Source organism: Vipera berus, assembly GCF_964194415.1.
Source record: "Vipera berus genome assembly, chromosome: 3".
Taxonomy (NCBI): Eukaryota; Metazoa; Chordata; class Lepidosauria; order Squamata; family Viperidae; genus Vipera; species Vipera berus.
The window spans coordinates 6,043,175-6,065,800 of NC_138204.1; the positions used below are offsets into that span (position 1 = coordinate 6,043,175).

General features: G+C 46.3%; 1 protein-coding gene across 2 annotated transcripts in view; it reads right to left on the reverse strand.

The window, feature by feature from the left end:
- Nucleotides 1-340: 340 nt before the first annotated feature.
- The window catches only part of RGS19 (regulator of G protein signaling 19), a 62,798-nt gene continuing 40,512 nt past the window's right edge, over nucleotides 341-22,626 (reverse strand). The window contains exons 2-6 of one of the 2 annotated variants that reach the window (XM_081323843.1): nucleotides 20,419-20,567; nucleotides 18,614-18,753; nucleotides 10,220-10,294; nucleotides 5,569-5,803; nucleotides 341-1,131 (exon numbers count right to left, since the gene is read on the reverse strand). In XM_081323843.1, coding sequence (XP_081179969.1) covers nucleotides 943-1,131; nucleotides 5,569-5,803; nucleotides 10,220-10,294; nucleotides 18,614-18,753; nucleotides 20,419-20,448 — 669 coding nt within the window. In that variant the 5' untranslated portion in view covers nucleotides 20,449-20,567 and the 3' untranslated portion in view covers nucleotides 341-942. Of the gene's footprint in view, nucleotides 1,132-5,568; nucleotides 5,804-10,219; nucleotides 10,295-18,613; nucleotides 18,754-20,418; nucleotides 20,697-22,626 lie in introns of those variants that run through there. The other variant, XM_081323844.1, reaches the window with a different exon arrangement.

The window sequence follows — 22,626 nt, forward strand, 5'->3', positions numbered from 1 at the left end:
TTGGAGGCCTCCCAGGCCTAGCACAGTCCACCGGAAGTGCATGGATACCATTTCTGGAAGTCTGTTCTAGGCCTTGGAGGCCTGGAATCCACCCAGGCCTAGAACGGCCCACCGGAAGTATATGGATGCCACTTCCGGAAGTCCGTTCTAGGCATCAGAGGCCCAGGCCTGCCTCAAATATGAGAACCGGTTGTTCAGGTATTTGAATCCCACCGCTGCTCAGAGCCAAGTACCAGCGATCTTCTCTTCCCCTTTGAAGAGCTCCCTGCTTCTTCTCAAACTGAGGTGAGGGAACCCTACCTGGGATAAACTGAATCGAAAAGTATCCGGGATGCAGAAAACCTGAACATATATTTTTTTTTATAACATCTGAACTTTGCTTAATCCCATTACATTAGCCTAACCGCGGTTTCCACTCGAACCGTCTCGAGATCTTTGCGTCTACAAGAACACCCTGGAAGGAATTTAAAAATAAAATAAAAAGAGAAAAATCCGAGAGAGAGAGAGATCCAACATTCCGGAGATAATAACGGGCTTTGGCCTGGTTTCTTCTGCCCCCTTGCCCCAGAGGTCCACCTCCCAATTTGTTGCTGGTTGGTAGCTTCCTTCTGCGTTCTCCAACTCTAGGGTGACCGGCCAGATACTGGTCACCAAAACCGGTTCGGTCATGGAAGTAGAAGCCTGAGTTTGAAGTTCTTGGTGGTGACTGGCGTGGGCCCTTTTCTGAACGAAGAAAAACGGAAGTTGAGGACTGACCTTTCCAACAGCTGGACAATTGTCTGTGGTCAGAACTCAGCTGGGTTAAGTCTTCAGTCTATTTGTTCTGTAAGCTCATTTGGGAGTTTTTTTTTTTAAGAAGAAAGGGGGGGGTGGCCGAAGAAAACACCTGCTCTATGGAAGGAAACCCTTCACTTGGTGTCTCCATCAATGGTACAGAAGGGCTTAAGACTCCGAAGACGACCGAGACACACTCTGGAGCAGAGCTTTGTATATGGCAGAGTTCAGAAAACGGGGGTAGGAGTCTCTGTGCATCAGTGTGTAAATCTGTAGCTGCGCATCGTCGAAGGTGTGCGAGGAAGGCTCCTGCATCTTGCGGTTGATGCCTTCGCGAACGCGGGAATCCAAGCTGACCTGAGCAAGGAGGGTGGGCAGAACGCAAAGAGAAAGATTATTCTGGTGAACTGTCAATCAAGGGAGAGTCAGACGGGACTAGTGGTTCAGGTTAAGTGAGTTCTAGTTCCGGTATTCTAATTTATTTATTTAATTTATATACCGCCCTTCTCCCGGAGGACTCAGGGCGGTGAACAGGGCAATACATAAAAACTAGATACAAAAATTAAAAATTATTAAAACGTGATTAAACAATGCCCATAATAAATTAATACAGATTAAAAATTGAAGTCCATTTATAAAAATCCCACCCCGTCCCATCAGGCCAGGCCAGCTTGTTTAAAGAGATGGGTTTTAAGATCGCGCTGGAAGGAGCGGAGATCGGGCGCCATCCGGAGCTCGACCGGAAGATGGTTCCATAAATCCGGTGCACCCACAGAGAACGCCCTCCCCCTGGGGGCCACCAGTCGGCATTCTTTGACCGGTGGCACCCTGAGGAGGCCCTCTCTGTGGGAGCGTACTGGGCGGAGGGAAGTTGACACCGGCTGCAGGTGCTCCCCAAGGTATTCCGGACCCATGCCATGTAGGGCTTTATAGGTCATTACTAACACCTTGAACCTCACTCGGAAGACAACTGGTAGCCAATGCAGCTCGCGGAGCAAAGGTGTAACATGGGAGTATCGGGAAACTCCCAATACAACTCTTGCGGCTGCATTCTGTACCAGTTGGAGCCTCCGAGTGGTCTTCAAGGGTAGCCCCATGTAGAAAGCGTTGCAGTAATCAAGACGAGAGGTCACGAGCGCATGAGTGACCGTACGTAAGGCATCCCAGTCTAGATAGGGCCGCAACTGGCGCACCAGGCGAACCTGGGCGAAGGCCCCCCTAGTCACAGCTACTATATGGTCTTCTAGGGAGAGCTGTGAATCTAGGAGGACTCCCAAGCTGCAAGCCCTATCTACAGGAGGTAATAACTCACCCCCCATAGTGAGGGGTGGGATATCCTGAATATCCCGAGATGCCGGTACGCACAGCCACTCAGTCTTGTCAGGGTTGAGTCGAAGCCTGTTCCTCCCCATCCAGACCCGGACCGCCTCCAGGCACCGGGACATCACGTCGAGGGCATCACTGGGGTGGTTTGGGGTCGAAATGAAAAGTTGGGTATCATCAGCATACTGATGATACCCAACTCCAAAACCACGAATGATCTCACCCAGCGGTTTCATGTAGATGTTGAACAGGAGAGGCGAGAGGACCGACCCCTGAGGGACTCCACAAACGAGAGACCTCGCGGTCGACCTCTGCCCCCCTGCCAACACCGACTGCGAGCGTCCCAGGAGATAGGAGGAGAACCACTGAAGAACCGTGCCTCCCACTCCCAATCCCCTGAGACGCCGCAGCAGGATACCATGGTCGATGGTATCGAAAGCCGCTGAGAGGTCTAATAGGACTAGGACAGAGGAATATCCCCTGTCCCGAGCCCTCCAGAGATCATTCACCAGCGCGACCAATGCCGTCTCCGTGCTGTACCCGGGCCTGAAGCCCGATTGGTACGGGTCTAGATAATCCGCTTCATCCAGGACCAGAGGGAGCTGATGCGCCACCACACTCTCAACAACCTTCGCAAGAAAGCGAAGGTTGGAGACCGGACGAAAGTTATTCAAAACAGCCGGGTCCAAGGCAGGCTTCTTGAGGAGAGGTCTCACCACCGCCTCTTTCAAGGCGGCGGGAAAACTACCCTCACTCAGAGAAGCAGATATAACCGCCTGGAACCAGCCTCGTGTCCCCTCCCGGGCTGCATAAACCAGCCAGGAAGGGCACGGGTCCAATAAACATGTGGTGGAGCTCAGCCTCCCCATGATCCTGTCCACTTCCTCCGGAGTTACAGGATCGAACTCCTCCCAGGTAACATTGACAAGACCGCTCGTGTCCTGATCGTCCGATACTGCCCAGTCGGAGTCCAGACCGGTCCGAATCCGAGCGATTTTGTCCGACAGATGTTGACTAAATTCCTCGGCACGCCCCTGCAAGGGTTCCCCACTCACCTCCTGATTAAGGAGGGAGCGGGTCACCCTAAACAGGGCGGCCGGGCGGTTATCTGCGGACGCGATGAGGGCAGCGAAGTAGTTAGACCTCGCCACCCTCATCGCTGCGAGATAAGACCTAATATGGGTTCTTAGTCGCAATCGGTCGGATTCGGATCGGCTGGACCTCCAAACGCTCTCTAGGCCCCGTCTCCGACGCTTCATCTCCCGGAGCTCTGCGGAGAACCATGGAGCCCATTGGGATCTGCGCCGGGTCAGGGGCCGCAAGGGTACAACTCGGTCAAATGCCTCCGTGGCCGTCCTCTCCCAGGCTTCCACTAAGGCATCTGCCGAGCTGTGAGCTGAGGAGGCAGGTGGGGACCCCAGTGCTGCCTGGAACCTCTCAGGGTCCATTAAGCGCCTGGGGCAGAACCATCTGGTTGGCTCAACAACCCCACGGTGGGGAGTGGCAAAACGGAAGACCAGCCGCAGGAGATGATGATCGGTCCATGACAGGGGCATAACAATTGGGGAGCCCCCACCAAGATCATCTAACCACCGACCAGATAAGAAAACCAAGTCAAGGGTGTGGCCTCCCTCATGAGTCGGTCCATGAATTACTTGCGTCAGGTCCATGGCCGTCATGGAAGCCATGAACTCCTGAGCTAACTCAGATGCTCCTCCCAGGGATGGTAGATTGAAGTCTCCCAAAACCATAAGTTTGGGAAACTCAATCACCAGCCCTGAGAGGATATAGAGAAGCTTAGGCAGGGCTGCTGCTGCGCGACTAGGCGAAAGGTACACCAGCAGCAAGCCCAACTGCGCCCTAGGACCAAACCTCAATAAGAGAGATTCACACCCGACTATCTGAGGAACGGTGGCCTCCTGCGGACATAAGGTCTCCCTCATAACCACGGCCACTCCCCCACCCCTACCCTGAGTCCGAGGCCGGTGTAGCACCCGGAGGTCTGGTGGTTTAATCCTGGTTTAGATATGAAAGTCGGCTGGGTGACTTTGGACCAATCACCAGGCGATTGGGAGTTCTAGTCCTGCCTTAAACATGAAAGTCGGCTGGGTGACTTTGGACCAATCCCCAGGAGATTGGGAGTTCTAGGCCCGCCTTAGACAAGAAAGCCAGCTGGGTGACTTTGGGCTATTCCCTCTTTTTCAGCCCGACCCACCTCACAGGGTTGTTGTTGTGGGGAAAATAGGAGGAGGAAGACATTTGCCAAGAATTTTCTCCTTGGTCCTAGGTTGGATCTCTGTTTAATGATCTTCTACCAGTTAGTTCCTGTTCTGCCCTGGAAGGCTTCGGAGAATAAGTCTATCCCCTCTTCTTTGTGATAGCCACTCAAACATTGTATGACAGCTGTCATGTCACCCCTAATCCTTCTCTTTGTTAGGCTAGACATACCCAGTTCCCTCAATCGTTCATCATACAATTTAACCTCCAGATTCCTTATTTATTTAGGTATTTTTGTCATATTTATACAGTGTATATTGGTGGTGGTGACCCTTTGACAGCTGATAATGAAACTTCTTTTTAATGTATGCCAATTAGTGTATATTCAACGTGACAATGGAAGTTATTGTTCTATTCTACTCTATTCTACAATCTTTCTGTTCTATTCTATTCTCCATTCCATGTTTTCTTTATTCTATTGTATTCTATCCTATTCTTCTACAATCCTTCTATTCTATTCTATTCTATTCTATTCTATTCTATTCTATTCTATTCTATTCTATTCTATTCTATTCTATTCCATTCTATTCTACATTCTATTCTATTCTACATTCTATTCTATTCTACATTCTATTCTATTCTATTCTATTCTATTCTATTCTATTCTATTCTATTCTATTCTATTCTATTCTATTCTATTCTATTCTATTCCATTCCATTCTACATTCTATTCTATTCTATATTCTATTCTATTCTATTCTATTCTATTCTATTCTATTCTATTCTATTCTATTCTATTCTATTCTATTCTATTCTATTCTATTCTATTCTATGCTATTCTAATTCTATTCTATTCCATTCTATTCTACATTCTATTCTATTCTATTCTATTCTATTCTATTCTATTCTATTCTATTCTATTCTTATCTGTATTTTCCATCCTATCCTATCCTATCCTATCCTATCCTATCCTATCCTATCCTATCCTATCCTATCCTTGCTGCTCTTCTCTGCACTCTTTCTAGGAACTCAGAATCTTTTTTGTTACCATGGTGACTAGAACTGGACCCAGTACAGCTAGGGTCTGAAAGCTCAAAAGAGTTAAACCTCTGATCCCAGTGAGCGATCCAGATTGGATCTTGCAACATTATCCTGGGACCCGTATATTCACCTTCATTCCTGAATTAAAATTGGTATCTGAAATTGGTACCCGAAATATTTTAGAGTGCTGGAATAAAATACGAAATGAAATACCTCCTTGGGAGAAAGGATGGAGATGTAATCTTCATAGATCATCCGTGCTTTCTCATCAATGGCATGTTTGTTGCATTCGCTTTTGAGTTCCTCGCACGCTAACCAAAAGAGCATGTTTTCTTCGCTGTATTCAGTCCGTAAGAATTCCCGAAACACGTTCCTGCCAGCTGGATTTTTCATCAACTTGTCAAATGACTGGGACCAGCCCTTGACTTCTTCGGTGGTGGGTTTGGTGCTGAAGCCACCAGGAACACAATCCAGCAGAAACAAAGCAAGGCAGAGTGAGTCACAGTAGAAAGAAGAGGAGAGGAGGAGGAAGAGATATGTTATTGGAGTAACATCTCAGTAATACTTACACATTATTTCTATTGTCAGCTTTAAGACCTGTGGACTTCAACTCAAGAGTTGAGGTCAACTTCAAGAGTTGAAGTCCACATATCTCAACTTAACCAATTCAACGCAACAGTTGAAGCTGTCTTCAAGAGTTGAAGTCCACACATCTTAACTCAACCAATTCCATTCAACAGTTGAAGTTGTCTTCAAGCTTTGAAGTCTATACATCTCAAGTCAACCAATTCAACAGATGACATCAATTTCAACAGTTGAAGACCACTCACCTTAACTCAACCAATTCAACTCAATTTCAAAAGCTGAAGTCCACACACCTCAACTCAACCCAATCAAAGTCAACTCAACAGGTGAAGTCAACTTCAACAGTTGAAGTCCATGTGTCTTAAAATTGACAAGTTTGAGAAGATATTGTACAGCTTTCATGCTCCTTTGCTGGAGGCTCTTAAAAACAACTCACAGATAGTCCTCGACTTACAGCTGTTCATTAAGTGACCATTTAAAGTTATAAAGCCACTGAAAAAAATGACTCATGACTGTGACTCACACGATCATCACAATATCCCCAGTCATGTGATCAAAATTCAAATGCTTCACAACCAGCATGTATTCACAATGACTGCAGCATCAAGATCACTATTTGTGATCTTCCCAGTTGGCTTCTGACACGCAAAGTCAATAAGGACAGCTGAATTTGCTTAGAAACTCTGTGACCCACTTAACAATTACAGTCATTTGCTTAACACCTGTGGAAAAAAGGTGATTAAAATTTGTCAGAGCATGCAGTCTTACTGCGCGAGATAACCCAGGATTAAAAACAGTAAACAGTGGTCTATAGTAAAGGGTGGTTTATCTTACAGTATCTACAATATCACACACCAGGAACAATATACCTACACGTGCTAATACAGCAGGATCCAACAAACCAGTGACAGAAAGAAACGGAAGGAAAAAGAACACATCAGCAGAGCCTTCCCTTTTATACAAAGGCTCTTAAAGAGACACAGACCCTGCTGAGTCATTCCCATCTTTACATACGTTACATAAGTTGGTTAGCTGTTAAATCAATACCTTGACAAAATTGGGTGTGACTCACTCAACAACCATCTTGCTTAGACACTGAGGTTCTTATTTCAACTGTGGTTGTAAGTCAAGAACTACCTGCAAGCTGCTCTAAGTCTACGCTCGGCAGCACCAACTTAGTGGTTGGGTTTACACTTCATGTATATACAGCAGACATGTCAAACTTGCGATGTCATGTGATATCGCGCAACGTATCGGAGCTTTTTCGCCATTGCCAGCAATGGGGTGGGCATAGTTTCCCGATGACACCTCCAGCCCGTGGGCCGGCAGTTTGACATCCCTGATATAGAGCGTCTTATAATAATTACAATAAAGTTGGAAGGGACCTTGGAGGTTATCTAGTCCAACCTCCTGCTCAGGCAGGAAATCCTACACCTACACCATTTCAGAGAAATGTCTGTCCAGTCTCTTCTTAAAAACTTCCAGTGTTGGAGCATTCACATCTTCTGGAGGCAAGTAGTTCCAGTGGTTAATTGTTCTCATTGTCAGGAAATTTCTCCTTAGTTCTAGGTTGCTTCTCTCCTTGACTAGTTTCCATCCATTGCTTCTTGACCTGCCTTCAGGTGCTTTGGAGAATAGCTTGACTCCCTCTTCTTTGGGGCAGCCCCTGAGATACTGGACCACTGCTATCATGTCACCCCTCACCCTTCTCTTCATTAAACTAGAGACACCCAATTCCAGCAACCTTTCCTTGTATATTTTAACCACCAGTCCCCTGATTATCCTGGTTGCTCTCCTCTGCACTCTTTCTTCACAGACCAGTTACAGATTTAGTAGCAGCATCAGTACAATTTAATTGTTTAACCCTGGATTCCCCCCCCAGTAGTCGATCCTGATGTATAAACCCACAATATTCTGACCTTTCTAGTGACAGCTAGGCCGAGCCCCAAGCCATCCAAAGCCTTATAGGGGCCAAGCTAACAGGAGATATTTTTAACCAGGTTTTATAACCAAGCGTCACCTGGCATTAAACTCAATGCCTTTTCATGGAGGGTGGAAAGTTTCTTGCTTGCTAAAATCCTTTGTAAAGGAAGTAACCTGAGATCTTTCGCATCCAGAATCTGAGTTGCATAATCAACGACATCCAAATCTGATGGGGGGGGGTTAGGGCGGGGTGCAAAGCAGTGTGCATTCTTGTAATCTTTCACGAAAGGGACATCGGAGCAAAATCTAAATTTGCACCGGATGCCGAGAAATAATTAGGTCCATGCAGTGTTTTGACCTGCCGTGGGCATCTTACTGTACCCGTCGTCAGCTCCTTAGTGAGGGAACGGCCTTGAAAGACAGGAGGGCCCTCAGACTAGTAAGCAGCCAGATAATTATTATTATTATTATTTATTAAATTTGTATACCGCCCTTCTCCCGAAGGACTCAGGGCGGTGAACAGGGCATATATAAATAGCAATACAAAAATTAAAAGAAAATTAAACAAGTGCCCAGATAAAAAACAATAACAATATAAGAAACCCATTAAAAACCCATAATCCCCCATCAGGCCAGACCAGCTTGTTCAAATAAATGGGTCTTCAGACCGCGCCGGAAGGAGCGAAGGTCCGGTGCCATCCGGAGCTCAACCGGCAGTTGGTTCCATAGAGCCGGAGCGCCCACAGAGAAGGCCCTCCCCCTGGGGGCCACCAGTCGACAGTCTCTGACCGGAGGCACCCTGAGGAGGCCCTCTCTGTGGGAACGCACAGGGCAGAGGGAAGTTGACGCCGGCAGCAGGTGGTCCTCGAGGTACCCCGGACCCATGCCATGTAAGGACTTGAAGATCATAACCAAAACCTTGAACCTCACCCGGAAGACAACTGGTAACCAATGCAGCTCGCGGAGCAAAGGTGTAACATGGGAGTACCGGGAAACTCCCAAGACAACTCTCGCGGCCGCATTCTGTACCAGTTGGAGGCAGCCAGGCCCACAGAAGTAAAAGGGACATGGCAAACAACTCAGGAGGGACCCTCCTTAGTTTCTTGGGATGTAAAGTCGGGGGGGGGGGGGAAGAGAGAGAGATGCATTTCGAGACCTGCAAGATTGTGTTAATTTAACCTTATAATAAACTTAGTAGTCTAGGTAGCCCTCAACTTACAACAGTGACCGTTCGAAGTTACTGCTGTGATTCCTCGCCAGCCCGTGGATCTGGCAGCTGAGTCTGAGGACTCAGATGAGGAGGAGGAGGGGCCTGGAGTGACATCAGAGTCAGAGGAAGGCTCTGAGGAGCTCCAAGACTTACAGTCGGGATGAGAAGCCTGGCCCCTCTACTCACGCTCAGGCTGAGACACGGCTGTGCTGGGACTCCGAGTTGGACAGCAATGAAGAACAGCTGGGACAAATCCAGGATGCACGAAAGCGCAGGCGAGAGAAGCGATTAGGACAGAGGGAGGCAACGGGGCGGCTCCAAAGGCAAAGGAGAAGGCATTAGGAAGCCACGCCGTGGCTGAATTATAAAAGGGAAGGTATGGGAGGTGCTGGTTGCCGAAGGCCGCCGTTCGTGTTGAGGAATCGAATTTCTGTGGACTGTGTTTGTTTGCCTTGGACGTTGACTCAGGTCTGTGATTATTAAAAGAGGGGTTTGGGTTTTTCCAGCGGTTCCTGCCTGCCTGATTGGAAGAGGAGTTTCTCCTTCTGAGCATAACAAGGACTCACTTGGGCTGGGACAGAACAGTTACAACGGCACTGAAAAAAAGGGACTTACGACCGTTTTTCACACGACCGCTGCAGCATCTCCCTATGGTCATGTGATCAAAGTTCAGACGCTTGGCAACTGGCATGTACTCATGACGGTTGCAGGGTCCCGGGGTCACGTGATCCCCTTTTGCCACCTTCTGACAAGCAAAGTCAATGGGAGACGCCGGATTCCACTTAAACAACCGTGATACCGGACTTGAACCCCTGCAGGGATTCACTTTAATAACCGTGGCAAGAAAGGTCGTAAAATGGGTGAAAACAACTGTCTCGCTTAGCAACGGAAATTTGGGGATGCAATTGTGGTCGTACGTGGAGGCCTCCCCGACGGCCCGTAGGTTGAAGAGACCCCGGGGGGAATGACCCTGCAAGAAAGGTCGTAAAACGGGGCAAAACTGGCTTAAACAAATTTCTCACTTAGCAACCCAAGTTCTGGGTTCGATTGTGGTCGTAAAGTCGAGGACTAGCTGTACTAACTGCATGCGTTGCAAAAAAAAAACAACCAACAAAAACAACAATAACAAGAAAAGGTAAAACTCACCAGGATTCACAGTTGGGAATGGTCTCCAATTTGGTTTCGCGAGATGCTCTCCAGGCCCTCTCCCGGTCTTCATTCCTAAGGCCGGGGGGGGGGGGGGGAAAGGGGAGAAAAATGAGAATTTCCTGAAGATCTGAATCAAAAACCATGGCTTTATAAGTTACCGATAAGTCCTTGACTTGCAACCTTTCATTTAGTGACTGTTTGAAGTTACAATGGCACCGGGAAAGAAAATGACTGTTTTTTTTTTCGCACTGAAAACCACGGCAACCCTCCCACGTGATCAAAATTCAGACGCTCGGCAGCCGGCTCCCATTTATGACGGCTGCGTCGTTTCCCCCGGGTCACGTGATCCCTTTTCGCGACCTTCGGACGGGCAAAGTCAATGGGGGCAGCGGGATTCACCTAACAACCGGATTCCTCACTTTATATAACTGCAGGGATTCACTTATAGCAACTGCGGCAAGGGAGAACGTAAAAAGGGGCAAAGTTCACGTAAAGAGCGTCTCGCGCAGCAGCTGAAATTTTTGCACAATTGTCCTGCTACGTTGAGCACTAATTACACGGCTGTATTTTAAAGCCCTAAATGGCGAGGGCCCGGGATATCCGAGGGAACACCTGCTGCCAGCATCAAGTTCCCTTCGTCCAGTGCGCTCCCACAGGGAGGGTCTTCTCAGGGTGCCGCCGGTTAAAGACTGCCGGCGGGTAACACCCAGGGGTAGGGCCTTCTCAGCGGGTGCGCCTGCCCTGTGGAACCAGCTGCCTGCGGAGCTTAGGACTGCCCCTGACCTCCGTTCATTCCGCCGGGACCTGAAGACCTGGCTCTTCGAGCTCTCTGGCCCAGGCTGAGAATATTTTTAATTTTAATTTTAACTGGGTTTTAATTTTCTCAGGGTTCTATTTAATCTCTTTTAATTTGTTTTAACGTTTGTATTGACTGTTTTTTAAATGCCCTGTAAACCGCCCTGAGTCCTTCGGGAAAGGGCAGTATATAAATCTAAATAAAATAAAATAAATAAATAAATAAAGCGTTCAAGTGAGGCCGTCTGGTGTAGTGGTTACGGCCTCACAGCAAGAAACCTGGAGAAATGTAAACACAAGTCAGGCACCTATTAACACGTTCGGTGGACCTGTGATAAAAGTCAAGAATTATTGGGGAAAAATACACACACCTGGCTAGAAAAGATGTTAGGAGAACATGTTGATTTTAAACCTGAACTTTTTTATTATTATTATTAGGTACAATGCCAGAAAAGACTAATAAACAAAGCTTATACTTTTCAAGTCACGACAGCGGCAAGAATTATATTTGCGCACCGCTGGAAAAATGAAGGAATACCGTCAGAGGAAGAAAGAATTAGAAAAATACTAGAATGTGCAGAAATGGACAGATTGGCTATGAGACTGAAAGAAAAGGAAGAAATGGACAATTAGCAAACATGGGACTTATTTTATGCTTATGCTTATTAGACTTATATACCGCCCTTCTCCTGTAGGACTCAGGGCGGTTCACTTTTGTAATTTGTATTGTTATTTTAAATTCCTTAATTTAAAATAACAAGACAAATTACAAAAGTTAAGAACAATTAAAATAATTAAATTTAGTCCTTGAATAAAATAAAACCCCTATTTAACCCCTATTACCCCCCCCCCCGTAGATAGGGCTCGCAATTTGGGTGTCCTCCTTGATTCACAGCTCAATTTTGAAGATCATATAGGAGCTGTGACCAGGTGTTTTTTTACCATTGGCTAGAAAGGATTAGGAATTAAATATGTCTTAGTGTGTGAACTCAGACAGCATATTGGTTGAAAAATTACTATTGTGTGTATGGAAAAAAACGAATAAAAAACTTCTATTAAAATAAAAGAAAGAAACCAGGAGACTGTGAGTTTTTAGTCCTGCTGCTTTAAGGCTGGGGAATTCTGGGAGTTGAAGTCCACGCAGCTTCAAAGTCGCCATGTTTGAAAAACGCAGGCCTAAGGGAAGGGCTCCTCAAGCAATTAGCGGACCGCAAGGAAGAGAAGACCGTGTTGTCATCGGCACTTCATTTTTCTTGGGATGATTTAATAGCGAGATCAACCACAAAGCAATCCAGGCAAGTTGCAAAAACCATTGGAAATGACAGAATCAAATTCAACAGAGACCGCATTGCTCAATTAAGCCAAGGGAAAATCAAACATGCAGGCAAAGCATTATTTATACCCAGACTGCTAATTGTGAAAAAAAGAAAAAGAAAAAAAGACTTGAGAATAATTAATTGTCTGCAAAGGGAATCAGAATTAATAGGGCGATGTGGCTCCCAGTGGGTTTTTTTCTTTTTTCTTTCCTGATTTTTGAATTTTGGTCTGCTTTGATTTGGCCAGTAGATGTCAGGACTCTCTCAAGTGTTTAATCAGCCAGAAGACCAAATAGAAGTTAAAATTCTAGAGCAGAGGTCTTCAAACCTGGCCCTTTTTATGACTTGTGGACTTCAACTCCCAGAATTCCTCAGCCAGGCACGCCTGGCTGAGGAATTCTGGGAGTTGAAGACCACAAGTCATAAAAGGGCCAAGTTTGAAGACCCCTGGTCTAGAGATACCAGAACAGTTCCACTCGTATTGTCAAGTAAAATTAAGTTAGTCCTCAATTTACAACAGTAGTTTAGTGAGCATTTGAAGTTACTACTACTTGGTGGAGCAGTGGGCTAATGCCTCCTTAAGTAACACCAGCTGACTGCAATTAGTGCAGGTTCGCCTCCCACCAGGCTCAAGATTGACTCAGCCTTCCATCCTTCCGAGGTAGGTAAAATGAGGACCCAGATTGTTGGGGGCAATTAAGCTGACTTTGTAATAATGCCGCTTGGGGGGTGTGTGAAAGCCCTAACAAGCAGGCATATACATAGAATGAAGGCTACTGCTAAGCTTGTAAGCCGCCCTGAGTCTTCGGAGAAGGGCGGGATATAAATGGAATTAAAAATTTATAAAGCCTTACTGGGACCATATTTGGAATACTGCAACCAGTTTTGGTCACCACATTATAAAAAAGATGTAGAGACTCTGGAAAGAGTGCAGAGAAGAGCAACTAAGATGATTAGGGGACTGGAGACTAAAATATACCAAGAAGGGCTGCAAGAACCAAGCATGGCTAGCTTAATGAAAAGAAGACCAGGGGTGACATGATAGCAACCTTCCAATATCTGAGGGGCTGCCACAAAGAAGAGGGGGTCAATTTATTTTCCAAGAAGGCAATACCAGAAGGTAAGACAAGAAACAATGGATGGAAAGTAATCAAGGGGAGAAGCAACCTGGAATTAAAGAGAAACTTCTTACCAGTGAGAACAATTAATCAGTGGGAGGATTTGCCTCCAGAAGTTGTGGGGGCTTCATCACTAGAGGTTTTTAAGAAGAGATTGGACAACCATTTGTCTGAAATGGTATAGGTCAGGGGTCTTCAAACTTGGCCCTTTGATGACCTGTGGACTTCAACTCCCAGAATTCCTCAGCCAGGCACAAATTCTGGGAGTTGAAGTCCACAAGTAATAAAAGGGCCAAGTTCTATTCCATTCCATTCCAGTCTGTATTTCTATTCTATTCTATTCTATTCTATTCTATTCTATTCTATTCTATTCTATTCTATTCCCATATTTTCTATTCTATTCTATTCTATTCTATTCTATTCTATTCTATTCTATTCTCTATTCTATTCTATTCTATTCCATATTTTCTATTCTATTCTATTCTATTCTATTCTATTCTATTCTATTATTCTATTCTATTTTCTATTCTATTCTATTCTATTCCATTCCATATTTTCTATTCTATTCTATTCTATTTTCTATTCTATTCTATTTTCTATTCTATTCTATTCCATTCCATATTTTCTATTCTATTCTATTCTATTCTATTCTATTCTATTTTCTATTCTATTCTATTCTATTCTATTCCATTCCATATTTTCTATTCTATTCTATTCTATTCTATTCTATTCTATTCTATTCTATTCTATTCTCTATTCTATTCTATTCTATTCCATTCCATATTTTCTATTCTATTCTATTCTATTCTATTCTATTCTATTCTATTCTATTCCATTCCATATTTTCTATTCTATTCTATTCTATTCTATTTTCTATTCTATTCTATTCCATTCCATATTTTCTATTCTATTCTATTCTATTCTATTCTATTCTATTCTATTCTATTCTATTCTATTCTATTCTATTCTATTCTATTCTATTCTATTCTATTTTCTATTCTATTCTATTCTATTCCATTCCATATTTTCTATTCTATTCTATTCTATTCTATTCTATTCTATTCTATTCTATTCTATATTTTCTATTCTATTCTATTCTATTCTATTCTATTCCATTCCATATTTTCTATTCTATTCTATTCTATTCTATTCTATTCTATTCTATTCTATTCTATTCTATTCTATTCTATTCTATTCTATTCTATTCTATTCTATTCCATTCCATTCCAGTCTGTATTTCTATTCTATTCTATTCTATTCTATTCTATTCTATTCTATTCTATTCTATTCTATTCTATTCTATTCTATTCTATTATTTTCTATTCTATTCTAATTTTCTATTCTATTCTATTCCATTCCATATTTTCTATTCTATTCTATTCCATTCCATTCCAGTCTGTATTTCTATTCTATTCTATTCTATTCTATTCTATTCTATTCTATTCTATTCTATTCTATTCTATTCTATTCTATTCTATTCTATTCTATTCTATTCTCTATTCTATTCTATTCTATTCTATTCTATTCTATTCTATTCTATTCTATTCTATTCTATTCTCTTTTCTTTTCTATTCTTTTCTATTCTATTCTACTCTACTCACTGGCCCTCTTCTCTTTGCTCAGGAGCTGGGGAAAGTTAGAAAAAATATATACAGTTAATCTGCGAGTTTCTCCTCTAGTGGACCCTGGAATTTCCATTGTAAGTCACGGTCATAAGCTGAGGCACCCATGTGATCGGAGCTGATCTTATGACTTTTTTCTGCAGTGGTTGTTAAGTGAATGTCGTGGTCGTTAAGTGAGCCCGTGTATTCCTATCAGGACATTTTTTTCCCAGAGGGTTGGAAACTGGCAAAACACTTTGTTAAGTGGCGGTCACTTGTCTGTGGAATGCTGCAACTGCCTTAATGGTGGGTCTGTTGTCAAGCCCCCCCCCCAAATGCGTTCACATCAGTGTGTGTGTGTGTAGTTTTTGCAACCTGAGAACCTGCTCTAAGTAGCTTTGGGGGGAGGGCCCATAATAACTGAACAGTTGCTAAGTGACCGGTCGTTAAGTGAGGACTACTTATAATGCCTCCTGAATGCAAACAAGCATAGACAGTCCTCAGCTTGCGACCATTTGTTTAGTGACCTTTCAAAGTTACAACAGACTTAGGATCGTTTTTCACACTTACGACCGTGGCAGCCTTCCCCCCCTCCCAATGGTCATGTGTTCAAAATTCAGGCACTTTAGCAACCAACTCCTATTTTTGACGGTTGTGTTGTCCCAGATTACGTGATCTCCTTTCGTGACCTCCTGACAAGCAACGGGAAGCCAGGTTCACTTAGCAACTGTGCTGCTACTTGAACCACTGCCGTGATTCACTTAACAACAAAGTAACACCAGCTGCCTGCAATGAGTGCAGGTTCGAGTCCCACCAGGCTCAAGGTTGACTCAGCCTTCCATCCTTCCGAGGTGGGTAAAATGAGGACCCCGATTGTTGGGGGCAATTAAGCTGACTTTGTAATAATGCCGCTTGGGGTGTGTGTGAAAGCCCTAATAAGCAGGCATATACATAGAATGAAGGCTACTGCTAAGCTTGTAAGCCGCCCTGAGTCTTCGGAGAAGGGCGGGATATAAATGGAATTAAAATAAAAAATAAAATAAAAATATAACAGTGGCAGGAAAGGTCGTAAAAAGGGGGGAGGCAAAACTCACTGAACAACTGCCCTACTTAGCAACAGGAATTTGGGGCTTGATTGCGGTCCTGAGTCGAGGACTACCTGTAGTTTCATAGTCCAGTCTTATCAGCTTAGCAGAGTGCTCAAATATTTCCATTTTTAAAAAAAACATTTCTACCAAAGAACACTTTTAAAGTATACCTTCGTTGCGCCCCGCTGCTTACCAAGGAAAGATGGCTGCCTTCCTGGGTTTGGCACCACATGGTAGCGCTCATTAAACGCTCATTAGCCCTTGCACCTTAAAGCAGGGCGTATTATGCAAATCATCTGGAAGAAGAGTTTCGTGCCTCTTGCGAATACCACACTTCCCTGCCAGCTACTCTGGGCAGCCTGGGGTGATGGAACAAGAGAAGCACAGCCATTTTTCAAGAACTACGCTAAGTTTAAAGAGATGGCTCATTAAAGCAGCAGCATCTCTCCCCCCCCCCAGCTCAACTTGAGCATCTGCAAAAGATCCAGCTGCTTTAATAGGTTCAGAGTGGAAATCGTTAGTAGAGGTAGTTCCTCGACTTATGATTGTAGTGGGGCTTGCCCATCACGGTCCTAAAACGGGTCACCTGCTTGACCGATCTGATTTTACAAAGCTTCTTTTTGCGGTGGTTGTCACGCGAACACTGCAGCTGTTAAGCAAAGTAAAGGTTTGCCATGGGCCAGTTTGGCCGAAAATGGAAGTAAATGGTGACTTTCGGCAAAACTGTTGTAAGACGTTGTCACATGGCTGTGGGACCCTGGAAACAAGACATAAAATATGGGTTGGATGCTGAGCGCTTGACGTTCAGTCATGCAACTGTGTGTGTGAGAGAGAAAGAAAGAGAAAGAAAAAGAGAGAAGAAAGGAAGGAGGGAATAAAGAAAGAAAATAAGGAAGGAAGGAAGGAAGGGAAGGAAGGAAAGGAAGACAAGTGGGATGGAAGGGAAGGAAAGGAAAGGAAGAAAAGGGGAGGGAAGGGAAGGGGGGGAAAGGAAGAAAAATAGGAGGGGAGGGAGGGGAAGGGAAGGGAGGGAAGGGAAGAGAAGGGAAAGGAAGGAAAGGAAAGGAAGACAAGTGGGAGGGGAGGGAAGGGAAGGGAAAGGAAGGGAAGGAAAGGAAGAAAAATAGGAGGGGAGGGAGGGGAAGGGAAGGGAAGGGAAGAGAAGGGAAAGGAAGGGAAGGGAAGGAAAGGAAGACAAGTGGGAGGGGAGGGAAGGGAAGGGAAGGAAGAAATATAGGAGGGGAGGGAGGGGAAGGGAAGGGAGGGAAGGGAAGGGAAGAGAAGGGAAAGGAAAGGAAGACAAGTGGGAGGGGAGGGAAGGGAAGGGAAGGAAGAAATATAGGAGGGGAGGGAGGGGAAGGGAAGGGAGGGAAGGGAAGGGAAGAGAAGGGAAAGGAAGGGAAGACAAGTGGGAGGGGAGGGAAGGGAAGGAAGAAATATAGGAGGGGAGGGAGGGGAAGGGAAGGGAGGGAAGGGAAGGGAAGAGAAGGGAAAGGAAGGGAAGACAAGTGGGAGGGGAGGGAAGGGAAGGGAAGGGAAAGGAAGGAAGGGAAGGAAAGGAAGAAAAATAGGAGGGGAGGGAGGGGAAGGGAAGGGAAGGGAAGAGAAGGGAAAGGAAAGGAAGGGAAGGGAAGGGAAGGAAAGGAAGACAAGTGGGAGGGGAGGGAAGGGAAGGGAAGGAAGAAATATAGGAGGGGAGGGAGGGGAAGGGAAGGGAGGGAAGGGAAGGGAAGAGAAGGGAAAGGAAGGGAAGACAAGTGGGAGGGGAGGGAAGGGAAGGGAAGGGAAAGGAAGGAAGGGAAGGAAAGGAAGAAAAATAGGAGGGGAGGGAGGGGAAGGGAAGGGAAGGGAAGGGAAAGGAAAGGAAGGGAAGGGAAGGGAAGGAAAGGAAGACAAGTGGGAGGGGAGGGAAGGGAAGGGAAGGAAGAAATATAGGAGGGGAGGGAGGGGAAGGGAAGGGAGGGAAGGGAAGGGAAGAGAAGGGAAAGGAAGGGAAGACAAGTGGGAGGGGAGGGAAGGGAAGGGAAGGGAAAGGAAGGAAGGGAAGGAAAGGAAGAAAAATAGGAGGATAGGAAAGAGAAGGGAAAGGAAGGGAAGGGTAAGGAAGAAAAGTGGGACGGAAGGAAAGGGAAGGGAAGGACAAGTGGGAGGGGAGGAAAGGAAAGGAAGAAAAATAGGAGGGGAGGGAGGGGAAGGGAAGGGAGGGAAGGGAAAGGAAGGGAAGGATGGGATGGATTCTGGCCATCAGAATCACATCATAAGTAACCCCGGAGAGGTCCATCCTAACTTTCAAGCATTCAGTAAACCATCGTCGTTAAGTCTAGGACTACTTGCAAAGAAGGCAGAGTCCTGGCAGAGGTGTGAAGCCGTGCACGTGTGCAGCTGTGCCTGTGTATAGAAGAAGCAGAGCGGAGGCCAGGAAAGAGCCGAAGCCCACCCTCCCACCCCCCGCCTTCCCGTAGGAGGCACCTACCACGAGCAGCTGCAACAGCACCACCAGCACAGGGAGCAGGGGTTGCCCCGACGGTGGTTGCTGGCCCTCCGCAGTGCAGCTGGAGACGTCTCATGCTGGGACATTGGAAGCGGTCTGTCCGGGTACGGCGGCTCTGGGTACTGGAAAGGGGAGGAGCCAAACAGAGAGGGTGAGGAACAAGCCATCTCGGCCAGCAGACTCGGCGGGAGGCCCTGCAGAGAACATTCAATCCTTCCTTCCTTCCTTCCTTCCTTCCTTCCTTCCTTCCTTCCTTCCTTCCTTCCTTCCTTCCTTTCCATTTAGTCTTTCATTCACTCACCGATTCATTCTCTCATTCGTCGATCGATCGATTCGTTCATTCATTCCATCCATCAATAGATATTGAGCACAGTGGTTAGAAGGCAGTATTGCAGGCTGTTTCTGCCCACTGCCAGCAGTTCGATCCTGGCCAGCTCAAGGTCAGCTCAGCCTTTCATCCTTCCGAGGTCGGTAAAATGAGGGTCCGGAGAGTTGGAGGGGCAATAACGCTGATTCTGTAAAACGCTTAAGAGAGGGCTGTAGAGAGTTCTGGGGCAGTATATAAATCTTAAGCGCTAATGATATTCTCATCCATTCATTTGTTCACCCCCATGGGTCACGTGATCGACACGTGGGCGGGAGGGGCTTGGCAACTGACTTGTATTTATGACGATTGCATTGTGCCGGGGCCATGTGATCACCATCCCAGCCGGCTGCCGACAAACAAAGTCAACGGGGCGTGCGTGTGTGTGTGTGTGGGGGGGGAAAGGCAGCTTTGCTTAACGACCGCATGATTCACTTTTAACAACCGCAGTGATTTGCTCAACAACCGTGACAAAAATTATCTTTAAAAGCGTTGCAAAAGTCTCTTGGCTTGGCAACGGAAGGTTTGGGCTCAGTTGTGGCCGTTAAGTCAAGGACTAAACTAGAGTTTTTTCTTGGGTCAGTGACAGTTGATGCCCTACAACAGGGACCCCCAAACCCCGGGCTGCAAACCCTTACCGGTCCACAGCCTGTTGGAACCAGGTCATGCATGTACGGGATCTAGGTTTTTATTTATTTTATTTTTAATTCCATTTATATCCCGCCCTTCTCCGAAGACTCAGGGCGGCTTACAAGCTTAGCAGTAGCCTTCATTCTATGTATATGCCTGCTTATTAGGGCTTTCATACACCCCCCAAGCGGCATTATTACAAAGTCAGCTTACTACCCCCAACAATCTGGGTCCTCATTTTACCTACCTCGGAAGGATGGAAGGCTGAGTCAACCTTGAGCCTGGTGGGACTCGAACCTGCACTAATTGCAGGCAGCTGGTGTTACTTAAGGAGGCATTAGCCCACTGCTCCACCAAGGCTCTTTTCTTTAGTTAATTTACTTTCCCAGGAATGGGGAAGGTTTGGGGGTGCCACCTTCGTGTCCTTTGCTTCGTGCACCGTCTGGGGCATTGTACTTCTTCCTCCCCCGACTTACACACCTGCACAATCTCACACCTGTTGGTGCTGCACCAGCCTCAGAGCCTGAAACCGCCAAGAGAGGCTCCTAACGAAGGATGAAAGGGCAACGGTTGGAGAGACGGCACAGGTGTTCCTCTCCAGAGCTAACAACAGCCCTGGTTCGCAACTTCACAGAGGTTGTGTGCGCAAAACTTATTGCCCCCGCCCCGCCACCCACCCCGTTGTCACCGGTCCGTGGAGCCAGCAAGGCTGGAGACCGCCGCCTTACAAGCAAGAGTTTGAAAATGTTATCCTGGGTTTTGCGAATGAGTTGAGTTAGGATCTGCTGCTTACCTGCTTCCCCACTTCGCAAACGGTCGGCATGGACAGTCCTCTTCAGGCCTTCTGGCCCACGCCGGGTGTTTCGTCGGTGCCCGAGGGCCGACCAGATGTCCCCGTGGCCCCCGCCCGGCCTAGGGCAATTGCAGCTTAGCGAACAGCCCCTGCCGAAAGCAACAACATTGCCGTGGTTACAAGGACACTCCCAGTCCTGGTCTTCCAAGCCTCCACACCATCGAAATTAAAAGCCTTGCATTAATTCACTGCGGTTTTAAAGCATCCTTCTTCGTGAGGGCAATGCAGAGATTCTGAAGGAGAAGCCGACAAAAAGCAGGAAGTTTGATCAGGACAAATTGTGTGTGTGTGCGTGTGTGTGTAATATATATATATCAAAAAACAAAATCTTGCTTCACACTCTCTCCCATCCCAGGAAATCAGGTCCTCTCCTGCTTCACAGTTCCAATTTTTGGGAGCGCAAAGATATTGAGGTGATAAGAGGGGAAGTTTGGTCTGGGGGGCGGAAGGCGCCAGGCTAGAAAGTGGGCGACGGTGAATTTTAGTCCCGCTTTAGGCACGAAGACGACTGGGTGACCTTGGGGCAGTCACCCTCTCTCAGTGTTAGGAAGAAGATGGCTAGGGCAAACCACGTCTGAAATCCAGCCAAGAAAACTGCAGGAAAATTTCTCTCTCTCTCTCTCTTTCTCTCACACATAATCATTTAGGATCAATGATCCCCAGTAAAGGAACCGATCATAATCAAGCAATCTGGTCTAGTGGTTAAAGCGCCAGGCTAGTAAACCAAGAGACTGTGAGTTCTAGTCCCGCCTTAGGCGCAAAAACCAGCTGGGCGACTTTGGATCAATCAGCGGCAGATTGTAAGTTCTAGTTCTGCCTTAGGTATGAAAGCCAGCTGGGTGACTTTGGGTCAATCACCAGGAGACTGTGAGTGCTAGTCCCGCCTTAGGCCTAAAAACCAGCTGGGCGTCTTTGGATCAATCGCCAGGAGATTGTGAGGTCTAGTCCTGCCTTAGGCGCAAAAACCAGCTGGGTGACTTTGGATCAATCACCAATTGATTGTGAGCTCTAGTTCCGCCCAGGCATGAAAGCCAGCTGGGTGACTTTGGGTCAATCACCAGGAGATTGTGAGTTCTAGTTCTGCCTAGGCATGGAAACCGGCTGGGTGACTTTGCACCAGGCGCCAGGAGACTCATGACATGGTCATGAAAGGCAGGTGGACGACCTTGAGTCAGTCACTCTCAGCCCATCCCACCTCACAGGGTTGTTGTTGTTGTTGGGGGGGAAATAGGAGGCCGAAAGTTTGTTGGATGTGTTTGTTGCTTTGAGTCCCTTGTAAAAATCATGGAATATCAATAATAAAATTAAGAGTTAATCAAATAAATATGCTGCAGAGTATATACACGCCTTCGTAACTGCTGTGTTATATAAAGTGTAGTTCCTTGATTAGGGAAAGCCAGTTGTATATAAACAGAGAGCAGACCCCACTCCTGTCTAGCATTGATGATGTTACCTAGTTGGGTCATGAAACGTCTGCCAAAAAAGCTAACCAAACTCAGATTGCACTAAGGCAGGGGTCTGCAACCTTGACAACTTTCAAGACTTGTGGACTACAGCTCCCAGCATTCCTCCACCAGCATAGCTGGCAGAGGAATTCTGGCATATGAAGTCCACAAGTCTTAAAAGTTGTCAAGGTTGCAGACCCCTGCACGAAGGACCCCACAGAGATTGAAAATTTAAGCACTGATGATGTTATCTAGTTGGGTCATGAAACGTCTGCAAGAAAACAACCCAACTCAGAGAGCACTAAGGACCCCACAGTCCTATTCCTCCTCCTCCTCCTCCTCCTCCTCCTCCCCCCACTGATGATGTTCCCTAGTTTGGTAATGAAACGTCTGCAAGAAAACAACCCAGCTCAAAGAGCACCAAGGACCCCACAGTCCTATTCCTCCTCCTCCTCCTCCTCCTCCCCCCACTGATGATGTTCCCTAGTTTGGTAATGAAACGTCTGCAAGAAAACAACCCAGCTCAGAGAGCACCAAGGACCCCACAGTCCTATTCCTCCTCCTCCTCCTCCTCCTCCCCCCACTGATGATGTTCCCTAGTTTGGTAATGAAACGTCTGCAAGAAAACAACCCAGCTCAAAGAGCACCAAGGACCCCAAAGTCCTATTCCTCCTCCTCTTCCCACTGATGATATTCCCTAGTT